This window comes from Lupinus angustifolius, chromosome LG01 (genome assembly GCF_001865875.1).
Source record: "Lupinus angustifolius cultivar Tanjil chromosome LG01, LupAngTanjil_v1.0, whole genome shotgun sequence".
In the NCBI taxonomy this organism is placed as follows: Eukaryota; Viridiplantae; Streptophyta; class Magnoliopsida; order Fabales; family Fabaceae; genus Lupinus; species Lupinus angustifolius.
Window position 1 is genome coordinate 1,984,220 of NC_032009.1, and position 15,104 is coordinate 1,999,323.

The following is a 15,104-nucleotide window of genomic DNA, read 5'->3' on the forward strand; positions in this document are numbered from 1 at the left end:
ATGGAGATGTCATCATGTTCAAAATCTCACTTTTCTGCTTATAGTTTATTCATATCTTTTTTTATTTATTTGATATCTTTTTATATAACAAAGAGTATCTTTCACCTTATATGTAAGAGACTAATCTCTTTCGGGATATATAACTACTCCTCCAACAAATATCAAAATTTAACCTTTGGCTTACTCTTTCTTTGATATTCAAAATAGAACATGTAGCAAATATTGTTCAAAAGTCTAGTACAAGGAAATCTCACTAGTAAGACTAATCTAAAAATAACAGAACAATGAAGACAGGAAAACAAATGTTACTCTCCCATTACTTTTGAAATAAATTTAATATTCTACAAACACTATTAATTTAATAATTTAAAGGGGCGTTAGGAATGGAAGAAACTAAAGTGAAATATAATTCCTGCAACTGTATCTTCCCTATGTGAAAGAAACTTGCAGACCCTTATGATCTTGGAACATGCAATGTTGAATCCAAACTCCTATAGGTAGCAACTAGCAACGAAAACCTGCACAATATGTGAATCTAAGTTATGGAAAAAGATGATAAACTATAATCATTTTATGAACAAAGGATAAACAAGTACAAAGAAAAGAATAACCAGTATATATTATTAACAATGCCCAACAGTTGAATGTTCTTAGTGCATGCAATTGCAATATTAAGTAGTTGATATCAGGTTGGTTGTGGTCCAAATAGCTCTGAAGAAATAAATTTCAGTTTAAAGAACAAATCAATACACCAACGCGCAATTTCCTGACAGTTTCCTTAACCACAAGGACTCGTGTTTTACACGAAGGGTGCACGTAATAGGATTATCGTCTAAGAACCTTACATGCTTTGTCAACTATTTTCTAGTGCTACCAAGTAATGGATATATTGAGAAGCTTGAGCATTGAAATATGGATTTGTAGAAGAAACTGTTAAAAAAAATTAAGCAACTAGATAATGAAACTTTTGATACTGAAGTGTTTAATGCAGATGCCAATATTATACAACTACTTATGAATGCTCAAATCAATAAGATACTTTTGCAAGATCCATTTATGCACTTTTATTCTACATGAATGGATATATCAGAGAACAAACCATGCAGATTATCAAATGTTATTCACAACCAAAACTACTACATAGAGAAAATCAATAAAATCGAAGTAATAAAACCAGTGTCAGTTTCAAACTATCAGTTACCTTGGGGTGGCAATAGCATCTCAGGCATAGAAGCAGTTTAAGTGACTGTTGACTCTGTTATTCTTCGTCAACTTTAAGAAAAAGATGCAACTCATGCAAACTCGAAGGCGTTATAAGCTTTTGGAACTCGCCTCTTAAATAAAGGATCCAAACGAAATGATGGAACTCCACTCTGCCACTTTTTAGCTTCATACATCTCATTCCATGCCTGTACTATTTCATCGATTTTAAATCCTAGACCTGTTAACGAAAAATATTAGCCTTTGTGAATACATATCAATCATATCTATTTAGCTACAAAGTTCCTAATTATCATGGGAAACATACCATCTACTGCAGTATTATTTGAACAGTGGTTCTTCAACATTACAGCTATATCTGTTGGAGAAGCTCCGACATCTTCAAACTTCTTAACCGCAGATTCCAGAGATTCATGCCAGACCGGTAGCTGTAATTTGAATTCTGCAATTGAACGTTCATATAGCATTGTACCCCATAGGAGACTTATTTGAGACTTAATATTTGTCGTCTGTGCAGCAATGTCATCTGAGGATATAGTTTTAAATGTACCATCCAATCCCATGCTCTGCAAATGTAATCTAACATCCTTTGAATTAGATGTTTTACCCAAGTGATGCTTTTCAAATTCTTCCCATATCAGCATTCCTTTCTCCATGTTATTCTCCGAGTTTTCGTAAAGCTGAAGAACCTCAGGGGAGGGCCATGATTCTAAATCTACATCACTGCTGAGTGCATAATACCAAGAAAGTTTTGCTTGCTCAAACTGCTGCTGCCCTAGTGCCAGGAAGGCTTCATAAAAGTCTGGCTTAATTTTAATGGCCGCTTCATATTTTTCTCCCGCTTTTGCATATTCTTTCTTTGCCCATTCATACGACCTTTTGATTTGTTCACATAGATGTTCTTTAGAATAGTCTTCTGTGAAATATACTTTCTTCCTTGCCCTAGACATATGAACATTTCCCCAGTTGAACAATGCAAGAGCAGTCATCTCCTGGAACTTATCTCCTGCTATGTCAAGTATGTCTTGTGCTTCTTCACTTGTAATTGTCTCCTCCATAGCCTCGGAATATAGCTTCATCCCAAGATCATGAAAATCCAAATACCTGTCAGATTCAAATCCAACATGGTTCTTGAACAGGTTGGCAAACTGAATTATCCAATCCTCAATGCAAGATGAGCTAATAATTTCCTTTGCATTTACCATGGAACCATTCTCAGGTCCATTATTAATCCCGACCTTTTTCTCCACCTTTACTTTAAGTTTCTCGAACATAGGATCCTGCTCGGGACTAGCTTCAACTACATACAGCCTTATAGAACCCTGATTTCCTGTTTCAGCCCATCTCAATTCATCATCAGAGGTGATTGTAACCAAATCACCTTCTTGATCTATGTATTTGACAAGAACGGATCCTAAACTTGGGAATCGGTCACAAATAATTTCTCTTAGATGCAAGAAGCTGCAATTAACAGGCAATTCAGCCCACCTTATATCCTCACCAAAAATAAGTTTTGCAGTTTTCTTAAGTCCATTCCCCCCTCTATCATAGCTTTTTTCATCTTCTTTAATACCAGCCTTCTTCACGTCAATTTTTTCCTTTGCCTTCTTTTTGAATTTATCGGTCTTTTTCTTCACAATACTGTCATCAGCCTTCTTCTCTTCAAATTTCTCCTCATCTTGCTTTTTTGGGATTTTGTTATCAGGAGCCTTCTCTTTATTGGTCTTCTTCTTTTGTGTCTTCTCTTTCACTACCTTTTGTGGAGGCAAAGCAGTAGGAGGCTCAGCATAATCCGGAGGCAACTCAATTATCGTATCGTTTACTCTTAACCCTTTCTCCTCAAGTGCATTTTTCACTTTTTCTGAGAGATCCAAGGCCGTAACATTACTTGGATCCATCTTCACAACAGTGCTAACATCTCTCAGAGCTAAATCCAACCTATTTAAATCCTTATAGCACCTTGCCCTCTTCAACAGAGCTAAACTATAATCCGGAGTTATTTCGAGAGCCAAATCACATTCATGAATTGCCCTTGGGTACTCGCCGAGTCCCATCTGCATGTAGCATGCAGCCATGCTACTCCGCAGATTGGACACACCTACATGATTTGTTGGAAGCAATTTGAGAGCTTTCTCATATTTCATTAAAGCTCCTTGAAGGTCCCTCTTGCAAAACAACTTGTTTCCCTCATCCTTCAAATCTTGAGACATGGACATAGATATCATAGCATCACTTACATATGCTTTGGGACTTGTATCTCCAACTTTGCTTTGATTTCCATTATCTTCACTTGTTTCACCTACTTGCTTCTTTTTCTTACCCATTTTGAATCCAACAGTAAAGAAATTACTAGTCCAAACAACTACTTCTCTATCTCTTATAGCACAACACTAAATTTCAATCCAATAAGATAAAAAATATTTATTTTTTTTAAAATAAATCTAGTGCACACACAAGATAACCAATTACAAGGCCTTCAAAATCTCAAAGTTGAAGCATGACTGTGTTATCCTCTTACCATAATAATATTAATGGCTTCAATATAAACACAGTCTCTCTCCAAATTAAGATTTTTTCTCTACCAAAAATAAATCTCAATTAATACAGAGACATGGGCAACACACACAACTTGGATTTGAAGGTGAAGGAAACTCAGCTATGATTTATCTCAGAAAAATCTAAAAGCCCATAATTTGAAAATGGATAGAAACTTATCTGGGTGAGAAGTAAAGGGAAAAAGCTTCAAACTTTGGGAGGAAAACTGAAACTTGAGGAGAAGGAAAGAGAGTATGAAAACAAAGTGACGTTGCTGCGGTGTCGTTTTATAATGCGAAAGAGAAGAGTGGTTTGAAGATCCTTCACGTAAAGGAGGAAAATCACAGTTGCAACTTTCCTATCTGAACTCAGATTCTCAAATCCAATATCATTCTCTTAAATGTCGCACATGAAGAAAATAAAAATAAAAATAAAACGTAGGTTTTTTATAGAAATTAAATATTGGTCCTAGAAAATAATAAAAACACTAAACTTACATGTGTTGAGACTCCTTGACATGCTTAAATACACTTCCGTAAAATCAAAATTTATAATATGCTTATTATATGTAAAGCACCCCAAAAACAATAACTATGAGAAATCGATATTTAAGGTACAGAGTTGGCAAGTCACTATGTGTAGAAGTGTACAAGTTTAAGTTTCAGATGCTTCGGGTGAAAATGAAATATGAGTTAGTTGCATAAAACAATAACATAATAATAATTTACAAGATAAATAAAATTAACTAAATCTGGGATAAGATAATATTTCAATACAAATATATCTAACACGCTCCATCACGATAGAGTTGAGTAAGTTTTAAGTTTACTACAAATAATTCTTTTTCAAAATAAAATTATATTGGCTTTATAAAAAATAATTAAAATGTTGGGAACGTAGACATCAATGTGAAATAAAGATACTTATAAATAATATGATTCATCATTTTATGACAAAAAGTATTACCAGAATGATAGTATGTGAGAAAATAAATCATTAGTATAATCACATCTAATCATCGATAGAAAAATAAGTTATTAATGACATAATTCTTATATTAGTGAAAATGCACAACTAGAAAGAACATTTGATAAAAAATATAACACAATGTTATTAATATCACTACATGAATGATTGTGGAAAGGAAAATTAAGATTATATTATATAAAATTAATGTATATTATACAACAATGTGTACCAAAAAATATGAAATATATTTTTCTTTAGTACTGGACTCTCCGATATTGGAAATGTGAGAGGAGTTACTATTTTAAAAATATTTAATTTAAAAAAAATCTGGACCATTAAAATATTATTTATGATATATGTCATAATCTCAAGTATGTATTACTCTCTCCCCAGTTCGGGAGACGAGCCGGACTCCAAAAATACATATATGTATGGGAAGTAGAGGGTGAGCATTAACTACCATTGTCCAATTTCAGCCATTTTTGGCCAAACAAATATTCACCATTAATAACTCACGTTATTTCAGTATTTGTCTCTGACTCCATCTGAGACCTTAAACTTACAGCAACATCTAGACCAACCAGAGTAGATGACATTTATGTGGATAGATAAAAACTACCCTATCAAATGGGAAAGGAATAATATATTCAAAATGCTAGACAGCTAGACCCACTAAATAATCTAATTGAATCATATTTTTATTTTTTTCATCTCATACTCGCTAGAAGAATTAGCCTCATATACCAATGGATATTGTCGGTTCAAACATGATTGCCTCGGTTTGAGGATACATGTGGCTAACAAAAAAACTAAAACTTGTATTATTAGAAGACCATTTTCCTATGATGATTGGTTGTAATCAGATACTCCTCAAATCACATATTGTAAGAAAATAACTAAAATTTGTTAACTCAACATCTCTCTCGCTTCTGAAATTTATGCCAAAGGTTATACCCATCTTCTCTCACCAATTATGTATTGGAAAACGATCGTACCTTCATTTGACAAATTCATATGTACGATAAATTTGATGTCCCACTGTTTTATGTAACCCAATGTATTAGGAAGTCTGATTGAGCAAAAAAATATTTAATAATTACAATTTTAACTTAAATAATTAATTTCAAACAATTACATTAAGTGGACAAAAAATGGGACATCAAACGTAATCCAACCCACTTAAACTTGACATAGCAATTAGTTATTCTAAGTTGTGCCGTTGGGTTTTTTTATTGGGTCATGCATCAGTAGGATAATAACTTGTTAACGTTTAGATTAATCAAATCTATTACTTTAATCAAAGGCTATTCAGACAAAAGTTTTATTAACTCTAAAAAACTAGCTTAACTTATGATTTTCTAGAGGTAGACATTTCAGGTCACTTGCTAAAACCCCTAAATGCAGCACAATCATAAAGGATGTAAGCCTTCATTTGGTTCGTATCTTAGTTAGAGGTCTACTAGAGATTATATATTGTTGAAGAAAGAACAATATATTTATGTTGTTCATGAGTAATAGGAGGTGTCCAATTTTGAAAAGGGAAAATCTTATTGGAGAAGATTTTAGTAAAGTTTTTTATGAGTAATGTTATATCCTCATATTAATTCTCATATCTACAAGAAAGTAATATATATTATTTATAAATCAATCACTAATAAATAAAGTATCATCTTGTGATATATGTTACTTTCTTGTAGATAAAAAGATTAGTATGAAGATTTAGTAAAAAATATATCATTTTCCTTATTATTATTATCTATATGATATGGGATCTTAATATGATGGTTTAGAAAGAAAGTCCCTAAATTTGAAATTGTTTCTATAAAAATGAGTAAAGGTATGAGAGCTCTAATAGTATAATATTTTAATTTTTCAGGTTGTGCTTAACTCAATTTTATAAAATAGCTTTTAGTGTCAAGTTAAGCTTAGCACTCAACAAAGTTAAGCTTATACTTGCACAATTCTAATATCTCTGAGCTCCTATTATTTCCCTTGACTAGACTTAAACCTTACTTGAGAAAAATCTAGCCAAACCTACAAACTCTAGTTCTTTCATCTAGTTAGTAGTTAGTAAGGGTTTAACACTGAAAGTAAGAATGATTTGGACCTCGGATTTATGTATGCAAATTGGGTCATAGTAGGTTACCAAATTGATTTGCCTTAACTACTTCCATTTTTCTGGACCTTTTGTTTGAGATCATATGTCTCAAATGATATTTTATTCTCTTACGGAAATTAATCATATATTGACACGTGAGTATGATAAAAAATTTAAAAACAAAAAGTAATAAAAAGTTACACCCTGATTGATTTGCGGGAGAATGAAATATTATTCAAGATATGAGATACTCATTTCACTTCTCTCTTTTACTGCCCACTGTCATAATCTAAACATGGTTGGCCCCCATTAAGACCCGTTCAGACTTTGTCCCATTTCTTCCTTGTGGCAAGTACTAGTTACCTATGTTAATAAATGTCAGCAACTTCTCAAGTATACTATCCTCAAACAGAAAGATTCTAACCACCCTGTTGTAATAATATATTCTCATAAAACTATAGTATCTATGCCCTTCATCCAACTTCAATGTAATGCCAAAAATTCAACATTTCAAATTGTTGGTTGTTGTCATTCTCAATCACAACTACCATACACATGTCATTTAAAAAAATCATTAAATCAAATCCTAAATTGGAACCCAATGCCACTAGTCTCCTCAATCAAAATTAAATGAACAGAAATTAGTTGTTCAAATCTTGTCTTACATATTCTTTTGTCTCCATAATAATAATGCAAAAATAACAATAATAAGAAATGTTTAAAATTTGTAATTGAAATGAAATGTTTTTATTGATACGGGAAGAATTTGGAATGGTAGATGTATGTTAAAATTAAATAGGTACATAACTACCACATTTATTATTTATGCTTACACTCCCATATCTCTTTCAATGTCCCATACCTCATTATCTATAGTTTTCTATATACCTTATAAATGACCCTAATGCCTATCTCAAATCTTAGAATATCTTACCATTTTGGCACAACCCCATTATCAAAAGCCATGGACTGGTTCTCATGGCTATCAAGAACAAAGCTTGACCCTTCCCTTATAGAAGATTATGGCCTCACCTTTGCACGCAATGAACTTCAACTAGAAGATGCTAGCTACTTCAACCATGAGTTTCTACAAAGCATGGGAATCTCAATTGCCAAACACAGACTAGAAATTCTGAAGCTTGTCAAAAAGGAAGAAGCAGAAGCAGAAGCAGCAACAAGACCCAACAAAAAGCTTTCTAAAGTCATGAACAAGTACATAAAGAAGTTTATGAGCAAGTTTGGTTTTCATGAAAATCATAATAACATAAAGGACATAAAGGGGATTCCACAGCCACAAGAAGGAACACATGTGATAATTAAGCAGCAACATGGGACTGAAGAGTTGAAGCATGAGAAGCTTCCACGTGTACCCATGTTCAGAAGCAGAACCATAGCATTGTCAGGGCCTTTGGATCATAGCAGAATGAATGAGAAAATGGTCTGCAACAAAACCTTAAGGCTATCTGGTCCTATTGATGGGAAAATGCATGAGAGAATGATGATGTATACAAATAGGAGCCCTTTGATTTCTAGGCCTGTGGTTGAAAGGTTCACTGCTACAGCAAAAAGTCCAAGATTTTCAGCTCCAAAACTAATAATAACAAGGCCTTCTGGTGCAACAAGGGCTGAGATTGAGAGTCCAATCTGTGGTTATAGCCCTTATAGAAAGCCCAATGCTGATTTTGATTATGATGATGATGATCGTACACTATGGCCTACATTGTTTCAAGATCTAAAACCTACTTGATTGTTTTGTGTTTCTTTAAATAGTGAGTGTCAGTAACAAATTTTTTGGTTCTTGAATAGTTTGTAGTAGTAACATCTAGCCTATGAAATGTCATGTTTTTGCTGCAATTTGCTTTCTTGTATTCATTATCCCTAACATTTGAAATTTCACTTGGTGGGACACTTTCTTTTGGTAGTATCAAATATCCCCTTATCTTTTAGGACACTTTCTAATTATCACATTAGTTATATCGTAAATCATATAATTAATGTGATAATTAGATATTAAATAAGTATATATTTCTCTTACTCCTAAAGCAACCAATCTCTCTATACAAGGTGGGTCATTGAAGTTTAGTAGTTCTATATATTGAAAGCCTAGCCAGCTAAAAGGTGCTGGGAGCATAAAATCCATCAAAGTGCCTAAACTTATACCCCATATCAATTTCAGCAAAGAAGATTAGAATCACACACATATAAAGTTCAGTACTAATATCATTCCATTCTGATACATTACAACAATTTCATCCTCGTGTACACAGTATATTATATCATTTTACTTTAGTCGATCCTCACCTCAGTGACAATCTTTCAACCTAACATGTATGCTAAAACAAGGATTTTAAAGGTAAAACCAAAACAATATGCTTCATTCTACAAATAAAAAAACTTGGACTTGGAGCTAAAATTTATTGTCTGATATATTGATAATGGGTCATTTATCTATGGGAGTAATGACTGACCAAGAAAACACCAGCTCAACAATTCTGTCTAGGAAGTGTTCCACTGCTTTACTAGTCCTAGACCATGCTGCTTTGCTCCTCATACCAATAATGACCAAGGAGGTTTAGTATTATGACACGCTTATTTTCTTCACGTTTTGGGTCACGGCCATGCGAAAATCCTTGCTTATTTGCACCAACCCAAAAAGAAATTTCTTTTACATGCTTCACATATGCACGAACCCAAGAAGCCCAACAATGTATTGGAACTAAGCATCATCTCAAACTGGAATGGCAAGAAAAACTCATCCCGTAGTTATTGACTAAAATATCAGTAACAGATACCCACGAAAAAAATATAGAGGTGAGAATGGATATTATGATAATTGTCTGACAGTATTCACTTATTTATAAATTTAATTTATAATTAATTTTTTATATATTATATTTTTTTATAATTATATATTATCTATTTTATTATTAATTTATAATTAATTTTAATGATTAAAATATAATGATATATAACGTTTACATAAAATTTATTATTTATATAATAATTGTTTTATATATTAATTATTATAAAATATATATATATATTTAAACTAAAAATCTGTATACTTGATATTCGTATGGGTATCCACAAATGTCATGGATGTGGTACAGGATATTATTATTTGTGTCTGTTCCATCTCATTAACATTCTTATCTCAAACTAATTATGTCTTTTCATGCGGTTAATTTAAGTGTATATTTTTTCACCATTTACAAATACAAATACATTATTTATACGTGTTTATTATAGAAAAATGACTTAATACCGTAAGGTTTTCCTAAGTCAATAAAAGAAGTATAATTTTCTAAGGATTCGGGATCTTCTAGTAGCTTTTCCACCGTCTCAAATTTGATGGCATGCTTCAAAGTTTGAAAAGGCCTCAAGTTAGTTTGATCGGTAACGGTGAGAATAATGTTTTGTTTATTTAATCTTATTTGTTTAAGGGAATATTGTGAATTCAGTTTTGGAGGGGAATAATTTTAGAGTTATTTTAAAAGTGTGTTTCATGACTTTTAAGTTTTCCTTTTTCCTTATTTCTATCCAAAATTTAACTCATAAACATATTTTAAGAGTCTGTTTGCGAACTTGATTTCGGAGGAAAAAAAATAGTATAGAAAAATTGAGAATCACCTCATATGTATATTTCATAACTTAAGTTTTTCTCCCTCACTCATTGTACTCTAAAAACTAATTCCCAAATGATGAAGCATAAAGAATTCACTGTTACAATTTAAAATATGGAATAAAGGTAAGACTAATATTAACCAATCCAACACTGAATCCACTCCTGGAAAGTTGAGAAACCGATAATTAGTTTGGATACACGATAAACTAGAAGTACCTTGTTCATAAAAAATGAATCGGATAAAATCTACAACCACAACACTATGGTCCCCAGAAACAGGTCCTTCGCAAATGGACAAAAAAGATGGCTTCTTTTTCTTACTGCAACCTAATACAATAACAATATATTTGAAATATGAGCAGTGTATTTCCTTGTTTGATGCAAACCAAAGCAATTTATCTTATCCTTATCTCTTATGTTGTTGTGCTGAATCAAACGGCAGAAACACCATCCTCGTATATCAAAACAAGAGGCACATCATAGGGGTCTAGTACCATCCAAGCACATGGTCACTTGTGAAACAATGAATCTTAGACCCCAAAGTATCCATAAGCTAAGGACCCACTAATCCACATGCACAAGGACCCATCCCACCGTTCTTTTATAAACTTACTCACATGAATCCAAAACTTGTCTACTTATGGCGGATTCAATTTCAAATCAAACAAGCACCCAATTTGTACTCACTGCCTCAAATTTATGACAAGTGAGACTGGAATGGAACCTAAGCCTTCTACTTAAAACATAGGTGCAAATAAAAAGAGAACAAAATGTTGATTTAGTAGTGTAAAACATTATTAGATATCAGGATAACCAAAAGGTTAATTGGTCAATTCCTAAAACGACAATTATAAGGAGAGGTAGTCACATATCTCGAAAGAAATTAATTACTTACAAAAAAGGTGAAAGAATACCTTAGTAATACCAAAAAAATAACTATAGTAAAATTACTTTTTGAACATCCAAGCATTTATTTGGATATCTTATCTTACATGTAAGAGTATCACATTAGTACTATTACATGTTAAATTAAACTATATATATATATATATATATATATATATATATAAATATTATTAAAATATCATATTTTACTTTTAAGTTTTCCAAATAACATAATTCTACTTATTAAAACAATATAGTACTATATTACATTGTTTAAGATTAGTTTATTAGGTTGGTGTCTCGATCAGTAGTCATGCAGGCGATATATGAAGCGTTGAAGTATGAACATACCTTCATACAATCATTGTAAGCTTAAGACTTTGATTATAATAATATAATTGATAATTAATGTTAAGGAGAGTGTTGTCATACACACAAGTTGAATGATGAATGAGAGGAATACCAGTGGGGAAGACACGTCGTATTGGAGAGGTCATCAACCTTATCTCCACTTTATGTAAACGCTCCAGAGAGGGAGCGGTCCCTATTTGGATCATCACTGAGGGGTCTCACTCTTAACTCTACAGAATAATATAAAAAATTTAATTTTTATTTTTAATTTACCCTGTTAATTTATTCATTGTGGTCAATTTTTGCCCACTAGGTTCTATCATATTCAAATCCCATGGCTAATGTCATATTCCACAATTCAAATTCAATCAACGCCACTGATATTCATCATTTCATCCAAAACCCTCTAGCATTTGGAAATGGAGTTATGTGTTATGAAGTACAGCTCATTCTCCAACTTTATATCATTTCCAATATTTTAGCTCCCAGAGATAGCTCCACCAAAAATATATTCCCTGCAAAGCAAAAGGAATAATATAATTAATAACATAAAATATAATAACAAAATATTAATATGGAGTACATCAATCATAGACATTAAACAAAAGAAATTATGAAAAGCATTTTACCAAAAAGAAGCAAATACGGACACGAAAACACGTATCTCGTCAAAGTCGGGAGAAAATAAATACGGAAGAATAACATACGGAATACGCAATACACCGCATACGAACAAGTATAACAGAAAGAATACCACAAAAAAAATTGAGGAATGAATCAAACGTTAAGGAAATATGATAAATTATTTATGGAAAATCAACTATGGAGTATGGACAACGAAAAGAAAAGATTTCACATCAATCAGAATTTGACTGAATTTTATTCAGAATTTTACGTGAGAATTAGTTCTATAATATTGTAATTAAAATTATTTCCATGAAATTAGATGAAGCTCCAATATTCGCCATTAATGGCTACCATTGATTCATATATATTCTATATATATCGACACAGGAGAGGCACATAATTAATCCTCGATTGTATTTCCAGTTTCAACGCCGACGCAGCCATTAGAACTAAAGCTATTTCTCCATAATCTTGCGTCATCGCCACCATTCACGGTGGTCAAAAACTCGTGGAAGGGAACTGAAATTGTAGTTCAGGAATTGTACTCCTCCGCCATGGTCATAAGGGAAAGCCTGGTAGGTCTAGGTTGAAAATCACCTCTTCTCTTCTGGTGATGAGAAGAAGGACGAATCAAAGCGGCAAGGGCTCTTTTAACGAGATCTCCTTCGACGCCACGAATTCTAACAAGCGAGTTAGTCATAGCGGATCTACGCGCGTTGAGTCTATTAGGAGCGTAACTCGCAACAGAACGGGAGGCACAGTTTTTATGTAGGCTGCAGCGGAAGGAGCCAGGGTGCGTGGTAGGCGAGCACATACAAGTGCGCACATGCTGCCTCTTCACGGTGCTAGATCCGCCGGTTCGAGGAGTCACCGACATGGACCGGGTTGGAGAACTGGAGCGGTCCAAGGAGAAGCGGAGGGAAGAGGATGATGACGTGGAACCGCATAGGGTGACACGTGTGGGGGAAGTGTGGCGATTGAAGAAGGTTGTGGAGGAACGAGAGGTGAAGGTGGAGCTTGAAGAAGCAAAAGCTGAAGAAGAAGAAGAAGAAGAAGATGGTGGAGAGTGAGAGTTGCAGAATCTCGGGGTTCTTGATTTTCTAGAAGGTGTCGCCATTTCTAGAGAGAGAGAGAGAGAGAGAGAGAGAGTTTCTTGGGTCGGGTTTGGGTAATTGGTGCGGCAAACCTAGCTTCAATCAAGCTATGTATATATAGTAATTTCAAAGACGCCGTCAATGACGGAGTATCTGTGGGCGCGGTAAATTACCACACCATATTTTCATTGACGACCCCCTTATTCTTCTAATTTGCGCTTCTCTCATTAAACTCCTCTTATTGCAGTTTCCTACCTCTTGCATTTTTTATTCTATGTAACACAATAAAATGAGTTTAAAATTTATTTATAGTTTGCATAAAAAAATTTATATTGTTATTTTATCATTTAGTATCTATTTGTATTATTTTTGTTTGAGAGTCAATGATGATAACATATGAATAATTGATGATTTGTTAATTGCGTAAAGAACAATTACAATTATATTATCAATGTACACATATTAAACCAATGTAAAATAAGATTACAAATAAGATATTAATTTAGTGTTGTAAAAACTATTAGATTTTCATATAGACAAAAAGGCTACTGAGAAAAATATGCTTATAGTATATTCTCTTCTCCTATTATAATATAGTATATATAAGATTTTCATATACATTTTTATGATTTATTAATTATTATAAATTATCTATAAATCATTTATTACTTTTAAAAAGAAGAAAAATAATCATGTACCATTAAATAAAATATGTAAATAAGAGTGCAATATCTTGACAAGCTTTTAACGGAAAAAGATATTGTTGATTGACATGCCACGATTCATCACAAATTTCATTGAACATAGTAAATGACACATTAAACAAAATTAATTACGAAGATAGAAATACAGGAAGGATGATACTATAGAGTGTAGACAGCATGTATGTATTAAAGCCTCTTTATATCAGATACCAAGTATTAAGAGAGATCTTAATATCAGATAGACAATTTACCAAAGTACAATGCATAAAAATATAATCCCCTTACAAAAATTAAGTGAATGAATGTATAATCATATTATAGCCTTTTTAATTCCAACAAGACATTAATTAAATGATATGATATTGTACTAAATTTTTAGGTGTCCTAGAAAGATTTAAAGTTCAAATTCTGTAAATGATACTTCTTTCAAGGAATCACAAAATGGAGTTAGGTAGCTACGTGGCCCATTAAGACGAATATTGAACTTTTGATAATATAGTTTAGTAATCCAACACTCTTGTAAATATGCACAAGTGTGTTACTTGGGTCTTGTTGATTGTAAATTCATTTACTTGAAATCACTATAAAGGTGCCTTATAAAAACTAAATATGTAGTACATACTTATATTGTGGGTTAAGCCCAACGACTCAGGAAATTATGTCATTATAAAAACATAGTTTTTGGGCCTCATGACAAGAGCTGTGAAACATCATTTGGTTTTTTTGTTTTTAAGAGGTAAAACATCATTGTGATGGAGCAAGAAAAATGACATGATTGAAGATGAGTGTAATATTTATACACAATTAGTTAGTGTCAAAATTTATTTGCAGTTAATATATCATTTACAATTTAGTTATATTACTTTTTGAGGAGTCAACAATAACTAAAAATGAATTATAGACAATTGACTGACATTGCATACATCCTTTATAATATAAAGGAATTAGATACTCATGTTAGCTATTATTTTTATTATTTGTTTAGTTTTTTTAAT

At 32.5% G+C, this 15,104-nt stretch overlaps 3 protein-coding genes and 1 long non-coding RNA gene across 5 annotated transcripts; 2 read left to right on the forward strand and 2 right to left on the reverse strand.

Moving 5' to 3' along the window:
- Positions 288 to 3,607, reverse strand: LOC109346050 (HSP-interacting protein-like). The gene is made up of 3 exons (XM_019585413.1): positions 1,529 to 3,607; positions 1,202 to 1,441; positions 288 to 518 (listed from the first exon to the last, which is right to left on the reverse strand). The coding sequence occupies exons 1-2, from the start codon at positions 3,543 to 3,545 to the stop codon at positions 1,293 to 1,295; spliced, it is 2,166 nt and encodes a 721-aa protein (XP_019440958.1). The 5' UTR covers positions 3,546 to 3,607; the 3' UTR covers positions 288 to 518; positions 1,202 to 1,292.
- Positions 3,489 to 3,897, forward strand: LOC109346078. The gene is made up of 2 exons (XR_002107473.1): positions 3,489 to 3,558; positions 3,605 to 3,897. It is a non-coding gene; the product is annotated as an uncharacterized LOC109346078 (long non-coding RNA).
- LOC109346066 (A-agglutinin anchorage subunit-like) lies at positions 6,402 to 13,505 on the reverse strand. Of its 2 annotated transcripts, XR_002107471.1 has the most exons (2): positions 12,708 to 13,505; positions 6,402 to 6,411 (listed from the first exon to the last, which is right to left on the reverse strand). XR_002107471.1 is itself a non-coding variant. In XM_019585436.1 (1 exon), exon 1 carries the CDS (start codon positions 13,426 to 13,428, stop codon positions 12,844 to 12,846), a length of 585 nt encoding a protein of 194 aa, XP_019440981.1. In that variant the 5' UTR covers positions 13,429 to 13,505; the 3' UTR covers positions 12,542 to 12,843. The 2 variants fall into 2 exon arrangements, 1 of the variants encoding a protein (XP_019440981.1); XM_019585436.1 differs by lacking the exon at positions 6,402 to 6,411 and having other exon boundaries at positions 12,542 to 13,505.
- On the forward strand, positions 7,594 to 8,677 carry LOC109346058. Its single transcript, XM_019585424.1, has one exon. It carries the CDS (start codon positions 7,719 to 7,721, stop codon positions 8,568 to 8,570), a length of 852 nt encoding a protein of 283 aa, XP_019440969.1. The 5' UTR covers positions 7,594 to 7,718; the 3' UTR covers positions 8,571 to 8,677.

Coding starts and splice junctions, on each gene's coding strand:
- LOC109346050 (XM_019585413.1), bottom strand. CDS start 3,545: ATGGGTAAGAAAAAGAAGCAAGTAGGTGAAACAAGTGAAGATAATGGA. Junction 1,442..1,528: donor AAATAATACTGCAGTAGATG/GTATGTTTCCCA, acceptor TTTCGTTAACAG/GTCTAGGATTTAAAATCGAT.
- LOC109346058 (XM_019585424.1), top strand. CDS start 7,719: ATGACCCTAATGCCTATCTCAAATCTTAGAATATCTTACCATTTTGGC.
- LOC109346066 (XM_019585436.1), bottom strand. CDS start 13,428: ATGGCGACACCTTCTAGAAAATCAAGAACCCCGAGATTCTGCAACTCT.